At 37.1% G+C, this 17,818-nt stretch overlaps 1 protein-coding gene across 2 annotated transcripts in view; it reads right to left on the bottom strand.

Moving 5' to 3' along the window:
• Positions 1–10,728: 10,728 nt before the first annotated feature.
• LOC127659948 (E3 ubiquitin-protein ligase RNF130-like) overlaps positions 10,729–17,818 on the bottom strand; it is a 71,866-nt gene continuing 64,776 nt past the window's right edge. The window contains exons 9-10 of one of the 2 annotated variants that reach the window (XM_052149954.1): positions 15,512–15,605; positions 12,218–15,178 (exon numbers count right to left, since the gene is read on the bottom strand). In XM_052149954.1, the coding sequence (XP_052005914.1) occupies positions 15,163–15,178; positions 15,512–15,605 (110 nt within the window). In that variant the 3' untranslated portion in view covers positions 12,218–15,162. The other variant, XM_052149955.1, reaches the window with a different exon arrangement.

Below are 17,818 nucleotides of genomic sequence, written 5' to 3'. Positions count from 1 at the left end.
CTCTGTCGAATGCTTTTTCAGCATCTAAGGACAGAATAGCGGTGTCAGAGGTTCCCTCCTTCGCATGTATCAAATTCAACACCCTTCTGATATTATGGAAAGCTTGACGGTTTTTCACAAAACCATTCTGATCTGGATTGATCACTGTCGGGAGCACCGGTTCCAGTCTTCTAGCCATTACTTTAGCGATAATCTTAGCATCTGTGTTGAGCAGTGAAATAGGTCTATACGACGTGCAATTGGTAGGGGATTTATTGGGTTTCAAAATAAGTGTTATCAGCGCGCTCCTCAGGGAATCTGGAAGACAACCCCGTTGAAAGGCCTCCTCATACATCTAAAAGTGGTTCAATTAATTTATCTTTAAATATTTTGAAGATATCAACCGGAAGACCGTCAGGGCCTGCGGCCTTACCTCCTCCCATATCAGTAATGGCGTCAGCGATTTCTGAGGCATCTAGTTCCCTATCCAATTGTTCTTTAAAATCAACCGATATGGGAGGGATGCAAAGATCATCCAGAAACTCAGATTGTGTTTCCAGACTCCCCGAGGATTCGGATGAATATAATATTTTATAGTAGATGGAGAAAGTATCATTAATTTCTTGTGGGTCTGTTGTTATTGCTCCACTCTGAGTTTGAATTGCAGTAATTGCCCTGTCCGCATCTAATTTTTTTATTCGCCAGGCTAGCAATCTCCCCGGTTTTTCGCCTTGATCATAGTAACTCTTGTTTGAGCCGGATTAAACTATTTTCTGCTTTTGATGTGGAAATTTCTTCATATTGGGCTTTAAGTAACTTTAATTCTTGTTTTATTTTTGTAGAGCCATCCAAAAAGGCCTCTCTTTCCAATTGTCTAATTTTGTGGTCAAGCTCATTCATTTTCAACTTGAGTTTGTTTGTATTTGAACTGGTGTAAGATATAATCATGCCTCTGATGTATGCCTTAAAGGCCTCCCATCTGACAATAGCAGAGGTCTCATCTGTATTTGTATTGAAGAACAACTCAATTTGAGCATCTAAAAATTGCAGGAAATTCGAGTCAGAAAACCATCTGGGATGAAATCTCCATCTAGGGCTCCCTTTAACTACCCCTTGGGCTCTAAACACCAGTGAAGTAGGGGAATGATCTGACAGCAGTATGCTGTTATAGTTACATTCTATCACAGAGGAGAGCATAGAGCTGGAAATCAGGAAAAAATCTATTCGTGAGTATGACTTAAATTGGGGAGAATAACAGGAGAATTCTACGTTATCTGGGTTTTTTCCTACTTTGTATATGAGAGGAATCCATCCCAGTTGACCGATCCAATTTAGGGTCTAAAGTGCAGTTGAAATCACCTGCTATTAGAGCTTTCCCTGGGAGAGAAGAAATTAATAAAAATAAATTTTCAAAGAATTTAGGATTGTCTTCGTTTGGGGCATATACATTAATCATGTTTATCTTCTCATTTATCAATGTACCTTGGACAATCAGGTATCTACCCCCTATGTCACGGATGACGCTGTCCACTTTAAAGGGTATCAATTTATGGATCAGGATCATCACCCCTCGAGTGTGTGATAAGTAGGAGGCTGATATTACTTGCCCTGGCCATCTCCTTTTTATCTTTATCACTTCATCTGATAATAAGTGGGTTTCTTGGAGATATACAACGATTTGAGTTGTTTAACCCTACTGAGGATTTGCTTCATTTTAGCCAACTTCACCATACCTCTAACATTCCAGGATGTAAGCTTCAAATTTAGATTAGAAGACATAAAATAAAATCAGGCGTAAACATTTTCATAGGCCATATATGTAATAGGAAGGAATGATGTAAACTGTAATCTCGTTCTTAAAGCGATTGGAGTGTATGTCGTTATCCGAATTACAAAATAAAATGTACATTTATAACCCCTAAACTTAATCCCAGCACTGTCTCCCCAAAGCGAGGCGGCTTACCTTCCCGGTAGCATTAAGACCGGCTAGACGCTCAACTGATCCACTGATAACGAGGAGCAGTTATAAACTGATAAATCACACACTACCCCCCCCCCCCCCATTCACAATCGGCTTAATGCTATAAGCGAACAAAATATACAATATGCATATGTGCATCTGTCTTCGTGGGATTAAGACCACGTCAGCGTATAGTGTCAATCAGGTGCAGCCTGGTAAAGCAACGTTACAGTACCTTTTCTCAGTGGGTGGAAAAAACGGTTCAGGTTAAATGATCATATCGCCTGCTGCCGTTAATAAGTCCCGTCACTGCCAGAGGTCCTCACCATTTAACTTAATACCGTTAGTTGGCCGTGGCCAACTTGTTAGGTGTCCAATTCTTTGATAAACGACTCCACATCTGCAGGATCAGCGAACACACGAGGTTTCCCTCCGTGGAGCAGCTTGAGATTAGCAGGGTAAATGATACCGTAGTCTATCTTCAGGTCACGTAGTCATTGTTTCTCATCATCGAATCTCTTTCTTTTCCTGTGTAGTTCAGTGGAGATGTCTTGGAAAAGCATGACATGGTGGCCTTCATACATGATCTTGCCCATGACTCGGATCTTGTCACGGAAGTTTAAAAACTTCAGAATCATGACTCGCGGAGCAGAGGATTGTGGCGCGCCTGGTAGTCTATGAGCTCTTTCGATAATCAGCGGATCAGGAAAAGTCTCGGATCCCAGGACATCGGGTAGCCATTTTTCCAGAAAAGCAGCTGCATCACCTTTTTCAACTTCCTCCGGGAGATTCACCAGTCTGAGATTTGAACGACGGCTCCTGTTTTCCAGGTCATCCACCTTAGAGGTGAGCTCAGACACCTGCTTCTCCAGTATCGTGATTCTGGTTTTCTCATTGGCAATATCATCCTCCATGTCACCAATACGGTTCTCTGCTTGTTCCAGTCTCCCTGAAAAGTCTTTAAAGTCTGACTTAATCTCGTTGATTGCGGTCAAAACTCCGTCAAATTTAGAGCTGAAGTCATTTTTCAGGGCTGTAATAGCCTCTAAAATCCCTGCTGCTCCGGAAGAGTGCACATCAGTGGTTAGCATGCTAACATCTTCCTCTGCTTCTTCGAGTCGTTCGGCCCTGTTCTGAGCTTTTTTTTGATGGCCTGAGGTGGTTTTAGATTGTTTGGTCGACATGTTTTAGATTACAGATGCTCTAAACTTAAGTTTGGTGAAGGATTAGGTTCGCTTTTAACTCAGGATAAATAAATTTAGCCGATTCCTATGGAGGGATCGAGAATGCGACCGCTCAGCTCCGCGTCATAGCCGCCCCCGAGAAATTTTTATTGTAGATGTTTATTTATCAATATAATGACTCCCCTGCTCATACGTGAGCCAGCACTGAGGAAATAGCACCTCCCAATAGCTTCCCAAATTTTTCAGCTTCCTGCAAGGAAAGATGTGTTTCTTAAAGAAACACTGATATTTCAAGCATTTAAGAAAATAAATAACATTCTTTTGATGGGGTGCCCCAACCCATTCACATTTCATGTGGAGAGAGATAATCCACTCATATACACATTCCAGCATTAGTGCAACAATAAAACCCTGAACTTCCCCCAGACAAACAAACAGAAAAAAGAAAAACATGCGCATTAACCCCGTGCATGACAGCAGTGACGATCCCTCTAAACTCAAAGAGTCCATGCACACCTACGAGAGCCACCGCAACAACATTGCCATCGGATTGCTCAAGCCGTGGTGGTGGTGTAGTGGACTAAACCACAGTACTGGTAAACTGGTAATCTGGAGGTCGTTGGTTCGATCCCCACAGCCACCACCATCGTGTCCTTGAGCAAGGCACTTAAATCCAGGTTGCTCCGGGGGGATTGTCCCTGTAAGAAGGGCTTTGTAAGTCGCTTTGGATAAAAGCATCAGCCAAATGCATAAATGTAAATGTAAAGCTGGTGCTTCTGTACAAATTGACAATTGACTTCTGAGGCAAAATGACATAACAGAAATACTTTGTGAAACAAACTCCAGCCAATAGAAGGCATAAGCTCAAAGAACAAGCAGATTCATCCACAGCTGTCCCGAAGGTGTGTTCCTCCAAATAAAAAACTCCAGCCTCCAGGCGGAACAGCACAAAAAGGAACAATACAGGTATCCCAGTTCCTCGGACGGTCCAGTGTATATTTAATGAGTCAAGTTCACTCAGAGGCCACATCACACACCACGATCAACACTATAAAAGACATTGCTTGTTGAAGGCATGTAGATATTTTGCGGTCATCCTTATCAATAGCCGGGAACTTCAGTGTAAACGCGATCTTCCGTCAATGCAAAAGTTTCTTGAAGAAGTGTCACTCCACAAAACAAAATCCAGCCACTAGGCTGAACCAACATAAAAGAATAAAAAATGGTGCCCAGCTACCAGCTACAGACAGCAAGAGTGAGTCTTGCTGTCTGTGAGTCAATCCACTCAAACGAGAAATACCAAATGGCTTACTCACTCTAATGTTTTTTTTGAAGGTGCAACAGTGCTTGCTTGGGGAATAAAAATACTTTTTTGCATTCCTTAAATCAATCACGTTTCTCTCTTGTCGAATTTGCAAAATCTGAGAACAAGAAAATGTTGTGATTTTTCCATTGCTCCTCGCGTAACACAAGATCTTTATCAGATGATCTTAGAAATTTGGCCAGAATTGATCGGGGCCTGTCTCCCTCAGCCGATCTGTGAGCTGGGACTCTGTGACCACGCTCAATTTCCAGCTTGTGGCCTGTTATGTCGAGCAGACTCGGGAAGAGCTCGTCTTGGAATTTCATCAGATTTCTCATGCTTAGGAATTCCAACAATTCAAATGTTATTCCTGTGGCTCCTATTCTCCAGATCTTCAAGTTTTCCAAGAACGTGTTCCAAATCAACTTTGGACGCCAGTGGATTATCTGATAATTCCCTCTCCAATGACTCCAGGTAATCAACATCTGCCACTCTTGTAACCAACTCGGAGAATATAGTTTCCATCACCGTACTCAATCGACATATTACAGCGAGATCTTCTAAGTCAGCAACAACTTTCATTAGCATCACGAACATGTTGGACAGTTGACGTAGGATTTCCCAGCAGCACCATTCAAGTCGAGTCGCCGGTCTGCAGGCCCGTCAGAGGTATCAGCTTGAGTACGTAAGTGTCTTTTAATATCTCCAGAGCCCGAGGACTTTGATTTTTTGGACATATTGACTTCAAATTGCAAATATGTAGCAGGGTGTATCAAATCTCACCAGATTATAAAACAAAAATAACTCAAAACTAGGAAAGTGCACAGAGCTCAAAGTTTACATGTCCGCTCCTCACATGGCATCATGTGACTCCCCCATTTTAAAACTTTCTTAAGAAAAACCTTGTTAGTGTATTTCATAACCAAAAATAAACAGTCAAAGATTATTTTGGTCTGCAGTTGCTGGGATTAGTAATAGGGAATTAAAGAGTTATTTGGCTTTGCATTCAAGAGGCAACAGGATTTGTTACCAGCATTTCCCATGAGAATTTTCTTAAATTCTCATCAGCTGCAATGGAGAATCAAGCCAGATTCCTGTCCGAAGGCCGATGTGACTTGCTGGTCTCTGATTTTCAACAGAATAATTACACAAAAACAGCAGCAACATTTTCTACAATGCCTTGGAAAAGAGGAGAGAAAGAACATGAGAGGTATCAATCACTTTATAAAATGACCTTTTTTCTTATCTGACATTGCAAAGTCATTCAAAATAATGATTTACAGTCAAGATCACTATCTCAAAATAATCTAACTACAGAATTTCCTAGTAATCTCATACAAGACATGATAACACTGCATGGCTTTAAGAATTAGATTTTTTTATATTTTTTAATTTGTTGGTCAAACATCACAGTACTGCATGAATGTTTATTAATGCCCACAAATGTCTCATATTCTTACAGTGCCAGACTGCATTGCATTTATCACTAATATGGATAAACAGTGACTGCAGTGTCAATATGGTAAAAAAAAAATAATATTACATTTACAACGGCATTACATTTGAGTCATTAGATGAACTTACCACACATGTTGTCCCCTATTTTTATGTAAACATAGCCATTGTTACCCCATGAAGTTCCCCATGAATTGTGTACAATCCAGTGTGGAATGTCACCTATGGTAAAATATTAAAATATAGAGATTACAATTGCATCAACCTTCAAAAACTTTAAATTCATGCGGGAAATGATTAATAACAAATGCACCAATGAATGTTTAGGACTAAATATCAAGCCAATTTTGGTCCTAGTCCTTTATACTACACAACATAAACTTAAAATGGTAAAAATAAAAAATAAAAATCTGTCTTTTTCTTCAAATATCAAACGTTGAACTGAATAAATGAAATAACACTGCTCTATTTGATTAAAGCAAACTGTGTAACATTTAAAACTACTTTCTCTACCTTGGACTAAAAGTACTTCATTTAAACTAGTAAACAAACAGGAGAAAAAAACAGAAAGGTTAAAAGCCGTGGACACATTAGGCAGTTTTTCTTGGATGTTGGCATTCAGCCAGTGTTTGTCAGTGTCTGCTCAATTTTGTGTCCTTGTCAGGAAGTTATCCATGAAGGCCAGATTTTTTAACTATTATATGCTCTCTGGTACAAGCAAAGAGTGTGTTCAAGTCCATGCCTGTATGTGTGCTTGTACCTGTGGTATCATAACAGCATGTGATCAGTACAGCATGGTTGGCATTGCGGCTAGAGCAGTGGTGTTGAATGTTGCTACCCAGATAATCCTGCCATTGTATGGCATCCACAATGACAACAAGAGGCCCACACCACCAGCATTCACAGAATCACCTCTTCATGTTTACTAGAACAAAATATAAATTCCTTTTTTAAACAGGCCTACAACTAAACTCACTTAAGATGCAACATTAAATATACATCAGGGTCGGAAATTAACCTGGGCTCAGGGCAAAAAAGCCCCAGATATTTCAAATGCGAGTGAATTTCAAATGTCAAGTGTTTTTTTTATTTTTTTTTATTCGCTGTCTATATATAGACAGCGAATAAAAAAAAAAAACAACAACAAAAAAACACTTGACATTTGAAATTCACTCACATTTGAAATATCTGGGGCTTCATTTCTGACAAGTGACATCTGGCACAATTTCATGACAACTAAAGACATATCAGAAGAGCTTTATTTGGTCAAATGACCAGCAGTATGTGAACTTGAATTTGAGAGTCAAAAGTCAGTGGATGTACTGCACCTGTCCCTGAGCTGCAAACAGAGTTGACAAGCACAAATGTGTAAGAATACAACATTGGCCCACATCCCAGCTGGATTTCAACCTTGAATTCTAATAGTACAAACATTCAAACAGGCTGTACAAAGAACTTTAGCCACTATGATTCTGAAACCTTTTCTTTCTTTTTTCTTCTAAATAAATGTCACTTGGTTTGACATTTTTTTTATGGCTCCAACCATACTAAAGGCCCAGCATGCTCCGCACTTAAGGAAATTGCATTAAGAAATAGACACAGAGCGAAACCAATTCATAGAGGTGGGAAAAAATATTGGTATGTTAAAGCAATGTGATATTTTTCCTTGTGATATTGTATACATTTTTGCACGCCAAATATCGATATTATTATTAAATATTTTCCACATTAATATTGTGTGATGGGAAATGTTTTTATCTTTGCCAAATCGAAATAGGAATTTAACAACACTCACTTAGAAGGTGCAGTTTTCATGCTTTATACATTATCACACTCAATTACTAAAATGTATCACTGAGGTATTTTGGCAAAAATTTTAGTATCTTAAAAAATAGGTTAACCTTTTAGGTGAAATCAAATATACTGTACTTTTGTGTATTGAAACTGTTTCGGCTACTATTCATAAATAGTATATTAGAAAGACTAGCTACATTGACCTAACCACAGAAATAGGAAGCCATTACAGTCTTATATGCTTATGGCTTTGCATTGTGCATAGATGGCCTTGTTTTTGTAAACTGGCACATTTATATCAATTTAACAATGCATTTGATGATTTGGAAACAGTTCTCAGTTCTTTAAAAATAGTAAAAATCGAGGTTACAGTGATGCACAAGTAAATGGGGCCAATTTATTATACTGATACGATATAATATCGATATATGAGGTCACGATACGACATTATTGCATTCATTATTTTTGGTGTATTGGTTTTCAAATCTGCGATGGACTGGCGACCTGTCCAGGGTGTCCCCCGCCTTTCGCCCAATGTTAGCTGGGATAGGCTCCAGCCCCCCGCGACCCTGTACACAGGATAAGCGGTTGACGATGGATGGATGGATGGTTTTCAAATCTACGATATTGCGATATTTCACACAATCTAGAATTGTTATAATTAAATAATTTAATTTATTTATGAGTAGAATTTACAGATGAGGGCGTCCACAAAGGATTTTATAATTCACATTTAGAAAACTACAGGGGACAAAGTAAACCCAAACACAATAAATGCAGCTAAGATACCCAAAACATTCTGTCTTCGAAGGGAGCAAACCACATTTTGAAACACAGCGCCATCGTCTTCTCCACCCCAAATCAGGACAGTGACTGAAACACACACGTATATCTTTGAGCTTTTATTTTTTATTACATTATTTGTATATCAAACGTATCTGGAAATGGATACGTCTCTCAGAAAGTTCCTCATTGTTGTCATTTCGACCGTACTGTAGCTGAAAATCATAAATCGTTGGCTTCCTTCCGTCTGATATCTCTTACTTAATTCGACACTGATGGATCATTGAAGCAGTCCATGGCAAATTATCAAAACAAAAAATGTTGAAGTAAACGCAATTTAAAAAGAGTCATAGGTGACCATTCAGTAGCTCTTCCGCGCACTTTCGTTTCATTTCATTCATTTCTGAGCTAGATATTTCACGTATCCGGGAACAGTTTTTCTCCAGCAAAACGCTCTATCTCCCTCCAGCGGCAGCAATCAAACATCGCTTGAGAGCGTCCTCTTCAAACACTTCTCTAACAACACTGTATTTCCTTTTAAAGAAATATTTAGTATTCAATACAAATTTAGCTCAATCGGCAGCATAATTTTGACTCGTCCCCCCAAAAATCGAGGTTACAGTGAGGCACTTACAATGGAAGTGAATGGGGCGATGTTTGGAGAGTGTAAAGGAAGAAATGTAAATGTTATAATTTTATAAAAGCACTTATATGGATTCTTCTGTTAAAACTCGTCATATTTACAATCAGTTTACGTCATGACTACAAAGTTGGAAAATTGGTAATAACTTTACACAGAAAATGTTAGTCAAATTTACAACAACATAATACTTTTGAAATGGTGAGTATTTAAATGTTTATGGACTGGCCACATAAGTGCTTTGCTGCAACCTTGATTTTTGCTTTTGTTAAAGAAAGGTAGGGGCAAGTCAAAATTTTATTTTTGTAGTAATCAATATTATGCCACAAATGCTGTCGATTGAGCTTAACTTGAACCTGGAATATTCCTTTTAATGTGTTTTTTTATTTTAAATTTTTTAGGATAATACAATGAAGTTTGTGACGGGTGTAATAAACAATTTGAAACAAACTTCTTAAGTCACTATTTACACTGCATTGCTCATGTTACTGTCTTATTACATAGGTTACATTACTGTCCACTAATGTAAACTATGTAGCATACTTTATATTATAGTTTCCACCATGCCATTATAAATGTAATCACTTAAGGGGCTTTTCCACTGCATGAAACAACTTGACTCAACTCGACTCTGCTGACTTTTTGGGGGTTTTCCACTGTGGATAGTACCTGGTACTTTTTTTTACCAGGTACTATCTTTTTTTCACCTGCAGATCACTGATTGGCCAGAGAGAATCGTCACTACCAGCATCACTGGATTTTCAACACGGGACATCAACCCACTAGTTTCAAAGTTAGCTTCAGTGATGGCAGTTTCATTTGTTCACGCGACTTTCGAATTGTAAAAAGAAATGGCTGTGCGCAAAACCACACCGTGGACAATAAACAAGGTGCAGACATTCCTCTCATTAGCGACGAACGAAAGAAAAAGTCTTTCAGGAAGTGTCTCAGCAGTTGGCCATACAGCTGAGACATGGCTACCACCGGGCCTACCAACAGTGTAGGGAAAAGTAAAAAATAAATGAAAAATTACTTATTTACAGAACCATCAAGAAAAAGTCGAAGTGGTTCGACCAATGAGCAATGACAGGGAGAGTGCCCTGGACTCGGCCATGAGTCCACGATGGAGGATGGTACGTTAACTATATACTCTGCTTGAAAGCTTCACTTTATTTAGTTGACCAGCTACTGGAATGCTTGCTTCTAAAACAACCAGGCCAATTTAACTGTTACACTTGTGTAACATCATGATGCAACAACTGCTTTGTGCAGCACAATGAGCTAGTAGCTAACAGCTAGCAGTCATGTTATTGTTTATAGTTTTGTGTCGCGTTTAAGATGATGTCATGGCAGTTGAGGCGCCGCAACTATGACGATTAGCCTATAATCCCACCCACATTGAGGCGGCACTAAACAGCAGTGGAAAAGCAAACTCAGAAAAGTATAGTGAGTCGAGTCGAATCGTAACATGCAGCGGAAAAGTGCCATTTTACTACTACTACTTATATTAAATTTGTATATATAATATATTTAACACATATAATAATATTAATAACTCAAAACTGTATTTTATTCTTCTTTCCAATAGGGCCAGTGCACGGGGGTCGCACAATGCTGTCTTCGACTTTTGTGGTGGTATGACTTATGGAAACAAACCACTGTAAATAAAGAGGCTGGTACCTCAGGGTCTATGGGTACCACAATCCATCTTTGATCTCTAATATTACCAATATAGCTTTAAAATAACTACTTTAAATCATCCATCCATGTTTTGTCAATTTAAACCTCACCCAAAGAAAGAGAACAGAATAGTCAATTATGACAAGTTTAATACTGAGGCAGTATGTAACATAGTCCATTACCATGATCCACATAAAGCAGAGCCTGTACTCACTATATGTCTCAAATTAGGGGTTATGACCAAGGGTCAACTTTAACTGCCCTGTCCCAACTGTAACTTCGTGGCAAAACGCAAAACTGATGAAGAATCAGCGCTCCAGCTCTGAGAATCTTAGTAAGTGCAGCCCAGTATGGTCACAATACTATCCCCAAAACATTCATACAAAAACTAGAACATAAAGAAACATACACTCGTGTGCACAGACAAGATCCAGGAAAGACAAATTGTGCTAAGAGGCCACTTGAGGAAGATATATGAATTATTATATGCAAATACTGTATATATTCATATATAAATTAGGTCCCCTTGGTTGGAACTGATTAGTATACGCTGTAGGTATTCCATAGGATTTTTCTTTAAATACATGTTTAAAACATTTTCATTATATGTACAAATAAATCTGTATATTTCTATGAGGAAGTAACGCTGATTTGTTGAGGTGTCTTGAGTGATAGCACTAAATGTGAAGCTTCAGCATTTAAGCTTATGAAGGGCAAGTTTGTTTGCATCTGAGACAATCTTTCACAAAAAGGCAGGAGATACGAAGCAGACAGCTCTATAAAAGGTCCAGTTTCCATCCTCGTTTTACCACTGTCCATGACAGTTTTCCCCATTTGCATAATAGTAAGCACTGGAACGTAAAAACAGTCAGCAAATTGCATACATGAGACAACTTCAGTCTAACAGACAACATTTGTGGCTAACTGAGGATAAAAAAACCTAACTTCACGGTCATCTGTGAAAAGATGTCTTTTATCATAGTCTTTCAAAAAAAGTCTCAAAGAGAGAGAAAGAGAGAGAGAGAGAGAGAGAGCGAGAGAGAGAGAGAGAGAGAGAGAGAGAGAGAGAGCAATCAATTTCAAAGTGTACGTAGGCCAATGATGGTGCTGACATATTGAGCAGTAGTCCAATCACATCCTCTTGAGGTGACTGATTGCTATGTTGATCATTCTACAGTGGCAGAGTTTATCACTATAGTCAGTGTGTTCACTGTCAATACTCCATTTCACACTCATAAATGTATTTCAGTTGTTTCCCCATAGTTTGGTGTTGGGAGATGATGATGAAAGAATGGTGTTAGTGTGGAGGAGGTGCCTGCCCTCAGGATTTGTTGTCATCATACATTTCCAGTGACACTTGTATATCAGGAAGCTCCATCTCACAGACGACGCTGCGTGGAGACACAGAACTCCGGTTGAAGAAATAACCACCTGAAAAAATAAATACTGGGTTAAAATTTTACATAAAAAAATCAATTTGTATAGGTTTAATAATTCTCACAGTTTATTTAATATGCACAGTGATATTTAGAACATGTGGAAAAGAATGAGAAAGAAGTAAAAACAGAAAGATACACTACATTTTTAAAAGGTTCCTGCTGCAGTAGCCTAAAAGCTAAAAGACGTTTTTAAATTCTCTATGCAGGTTTGACATTTCATCTCAGCTCAAAATCTAATTATGTCCTTTACCCTGTAATCAAGACTTATTATGTCCAATTAATCAACATCAAGTGGCTTCTCGGTGGAAATCTGTTCTTGATGAAAGTGTGTGTGTGTGCTTGCTTCTTGTCTTGGGAATATACAGCATGTTAAATTCACTCAAAAAGGATTTTTGCAGGATGTTCAGTTTACTTAAAATGTAATAAAGCAACACAATTATAGAAAAAGCCAACTTGATTGCACTGCGTTCTATACAATTAAATTTGTAAAATATAAGTTTATATTTATTCCATTTGAGTTTGGAATAAATTAATGATTTTTTAGCATTGATGAAACTGGGAATGCTTTGCCCTTTTGAACAAGATGGGAACAGGAGGAGATTTGTTCATGTTGAATGTTCTTTTATATTAGTATTTAAAAAGAGTGTGTGTTTTTTTGCTTGTTACGCTTGGGGTGCGGGCTTATGCTTCGGTTGTGGATGGACTTTCACGTTCAAGTGATTATTAATTTGAGTGCTGCTTAACTCTTCTAGCAGCTGCTATCAAATTGCAGTGACACAGATTAACAGTCCTTACACTTGCTCACCTGGCATATACTAATGATTAATAAAATAAAGTTGGACCAACATAAGAATATTAATTAAATAATATTTTAATAAAGTTAGTTTGATTAACCCAATAAAGTTGAGTTAAAATTACTATAGTACATCGATTTGACCAAATCAAACTAAATTATGTTGGCTGAATGAAACTCACTTAATGAAAGAATGAAAGAAATTAAATTGCTTGTAAAAACTCTCTAAAATTAAATTAAAAGTGTAATGACTTAATTTAAAGGGTCATGAAACACTAATACATATTTTTTAACAGGTATATGTCTTGCACACAAGGGAAGAGAATGTTAACATTTGTTATTTTTAATTTCAAGAAGAAAAGGGTTAATTTAGTGATTTTTTGATTTCCGGTTTTGAAATTGACATTGAGTCAACATCACAGGTCAGAATGTACAGGGTTTAGCTTTCCATTGAATTTCAGCACCTCTACGTCACAGGTATTCTCAATATTAGGGACTTTAAGCAACAGCTGCCAACAGGATGGCTACAGTGTTCTATGTTCTTGTGCGCATGCACAACTTGGAACTCGCTTCTTCCTGACATACTGTCTACTACAGGTGAATCGCTACTTTGCCATAGTCAAATGTACACGAAAAATAAGGTTTTATAAGAGATTCTGTGTAGTCAACACAGTAAGTAACTTACACATTCTCCTCAAAAATATAGTATGTTAAATGTGTACTACCTACGTTTGCTTAGAATACACATTGAATAAAAACAAATATATTAATAATAATATACAGGTTTTAGACAAGAATAAAAACTCTTCTTCTGACAGATGTTATTATGTAACACTAAAAGCAACCATTCATTAGCTGTTTTCAATTACATTTTTGTATTTGAATGATTGAATGATCTATTCCATCATCCTGTAGGATGGTTGCTTAATGATTTTTGATGAGTTTCTTGGATAAGGTGGTTGATCAGTTTACTTCCAGTCACCATAGCTGTCCTGACACACTTATTATTATTCTGTGAATTTAACAAAGCCAATTGAAAAGGATCTAGAAAAGGTCTAGTGATGTCCCTCAGGTGGTCCAACACCAGTCTCTAAAAATGACTTAATTTACGAGTACATGGCTTGGCATTTATTTACATATTAAATTACATATATAGCTTACAAAACAGTGTATCATTTATTTATGCATTCCGTTATGAGCAATTGTGAGAATCTTTGATGACGTGTGCTGATCATGCCCACCTTGAATGCATCTTTTATAAATGTGGTGAGAGCTCAACGGTGATGAAAGAGGGAGTTGCTGATTGTGACCCATTAATAAGTGTTTTGTTGTTATTGTATGGGCATATATGTATATATATTTTATATTTATTATACTTTTTATTATATCTTAGTTGTTCTAACTTAAAAATCTGGGCTGGTCTGAGTTTATCTGTGTATTATTAGAGAGGATGCAAACATTTTATTATCATAAAAAAAGAAAGAAAAATAAACAAGAATCAACTAACCCTCCAGAAAGTGCAAAAGAGTATATTTAATTGAACCAGAAAACAACACAAAAGTTTTGTGGTTTACTTAAAACACTGTTTGTCAGAACTGTTGTCTTATAGTATATGTTGGATATTTTAATCTTATTATAAATTTCTAGGCTCCTGTTTTTGAGTATATATGTTATTACACAATGCAGCAAAGTAAGTCTCAATGACCAAACACAGCACTCATATTTGACCTATAGTGATTCTATTCCAGACCCATGCATTAAATGTTAGGATCACACAAAAAGTGACATTTTAGTGCCCTCGACATACCCAAGGCACTGTTGAAACAAACATGAAAAGCAGAATATATGGCACTGTAAAGCAAAACTTCCAATTCAGCATAACACAGGTTTGCATATAATAATTTAGCTTGCGTGCGCACACACACACACACACAAAATGTAATTCACATTACAATAAGAAACAAAACAATGGATTTGACAACTTAGACAAAATAAAAAGACATTTAATATTTAGGTTAAAGAAACAATTTGCATCTAAAAAATACAAATAAACAAAAAATGAGCCGATTAAATACAACAATTGAGGAAAATGAGCTCAACTAACACTACCAATCCATGTCTAAAAAGAAAATTAGGACTCCCGAAAGCATCTTCATTCCAACATCACACTGTAAAAGATAAAACATTAAAACTGGATTAACAAGCACTGCTGTAAGGCACATGGCATTTATAGGAAATTGTATATACACGTTAAAACGTTTAAATAAGAAATGAAACTGAGTTTGAAGTTATGTGATTACAAATATTTTGCTGATTATACTGGTTGTAAGATGGATTTCATCTCCATTTCAACCTTACTTTTTTCCAGTATAGTACTATGACACTTGATATTTACTTGTGCTGTACACAGCATTAAACTACTGTGATAAATGATATGATACCTGCTTAAAATTGTAATTGTTACACATGTTGCTCTGGGCTGACATTTCTACTATACTCACTTATAGCTGCTGGTGCTGGAAGTGGCTCTGATGATCATGTAACAAAGTGTGAGAGCAGAGAGGACGCTGAAGCTGGCAACAATAAACCACTCTTCTGTTAACAGAGTAAAAGGGGGAGGAGTCATTTACGTTGAGGGCCGAGGAGGAGGAGGAAACTGGAGGCAGGGTGAGTTGTGAAGAAAAGAGAAAGACTTCTCTTATCCATTGAACATAAGAGGAAACAACTGGAAAGCGATGATCAAGAGCAAACGAGAGAGATAAAAACAAGAAAGCTAAACTGAATGTAGTACATCCACAGTATGAAAACAAGTGCTGGACAAGCTAGCCATTTTAAAAGCAGCGAAAATCTGAATTGTTGAGTTGTTAGGAAGACAACACCACTGCACAAGATGCAGTAGTAGTCAAATATTTGACATATTGTCTTAAAATAACTGCTATAATATATATATATATATAAATATACACACACACACACACACACACACACACACATACATAATTTTATTTTTTTTCCCTTTTTCAATACTTAAAAATGTAAAAGACAAAAAAATCTATAAAATTGGGAAATCCTATTGTAAAAAAAACTTTAATAAATTGCAGAGCTCGTAAAGCTGATACACCTGCTTGGGGCTCTTTAACATGATTAATCAACACAATATAAACATTTGCCGAGAAGATGGGTTAATATGTTTGAACACAATATAAATACATTACAAGTATTTTATTACAAATAAATAATACTAAATTTACAAATGCACAATTACCCTAAAACCTGCAACAAAAGTCAGTACTTCTATATGCATACTACAGTGATTTCAGTGTTATCAGTGAACACTTCACATGGTGTATACATTCATTCTATTACCTCACTTTTCCTTGCACTCATCATTTGTTTTCTCAGGTGTTGCTCTCTATTACATTTAAGAATTGGCACAACGTGGTACACACTACACACTGAAATCAATCCAGAGATGTCTAAGGAGATGGTAACAATTTGTTATTTAACCTCCTGAGACCGAGTGTGAGTGATGTGTGCATTTTCCATTCCCTTATTTGATTTGTAACTAGTAGCCCTTAAGAAACAAGCAAAAAAAAAAAAAAAAAAGAAAACAATGTTTTATACCAAATAGTTTTCCTAAAAATGTATATGTGCACAATGGAACTAAGTTCTAAAACTGTAAAACAAACCAAGTTATAGAAAGTCAGATTTAGATTTTAACAAATTGTTTATTATGTTTCCAGGAGTGCTCATGTTTTTGAGATGTTACAGACATTAGCATAATTACATCTGATTCAAAGTAATGCCCAACATCATCCAATCATTGCCAACCATGTTAAAACACAATTCTGCATGACAAATTCTGAATCTATGAACTGATTTCCGCCAAACATGTTGAGTGGTCCAAAGATCATCTGCAGCCTGAAACAGAACTTTTGACCAGATGTTATGGGTGAATGCACTTGGCTGCATAGGAAAGCTAAAGGATGCTCCCTTGCTCTGTCTGCACTGGTCTCAGAACAGTTTGAAATGCACATTATCTTCATCCTAACTCCGTATACATCCTCTGAAAGCAACACTTTCCAGCTTTTGGATGCATCCATTGATTCTCAATGTGATAATTCATAGTGAATATGGGATATTTTAAATGAGCCTAAAGTCCCATGGTCGTTGCATTTAACAGCGTGCCATTTCTCGATAAATCTATGCAATTTTTAAAATGGCATACTGGATGTAACTAGAGACTTTAATCTTTTGACTCAAACAGGTCTTAATGTAAAAACTTAATGAGGTTTCTTACAAGATATAGTTTTGTTGCCATTCAAAGACAAACTCAGCTGGGATCGGCACTATGTTGTTTTGTCACATTACTTTGTGATTAGAAAGTTTAACCTGTTAATGTCTCCTGAACTGAGATCAGTCTGTTTACATTAAATTCAATTATGCATAGCCTATAGCAAAGCCAAAATGTAATGTCCACACATGTGGACCCAGGTTCTCATGAGGTTAAAGCTAGCTGTATCAATGCTGAGTCACAGGTTTGAGAAGAGTCTGCTTATTGCTGCGGACATCAAAAATTATATCTGATCCAATGACAGGTGAGGAGAACTCAGACAAGCAGTTTTATTTTGGTTAAAACCTGTAAACATGTATTACTAAAATAGACTACAATTATTGTATTCACTTAAGATTGTGAATTTAATGTGTTTGGGACATCAAATGACAGCCAAAGTGCTGTAACCAGGACTTTCACTTGAAAAATTAGCTATTTTTAATTTCAAACATTTGATGTAACACTGTTCTTGGTT

This window comes from Xyrauchen texanus, chromosome 19, assembly GCF_025860055.1.
Source record: "Xyrauchen texanus isolate HMW12.3.18 chromosome 19, RBS_HiC_50CHRs, whole genome shotgun sequence".
Taxonomy (NCBI): Eukaryota; Metazoa; Chordata; class Actinopteri; order Cypriniformes; family Catostomidae; genus Xyrauchen; species Xyrauchen texanus.
The sequence above is the reverse complement of the archived record's forward strand: the minus strand, read 5'-3'. Positions and strand labels throughout refer to the sequence as shown.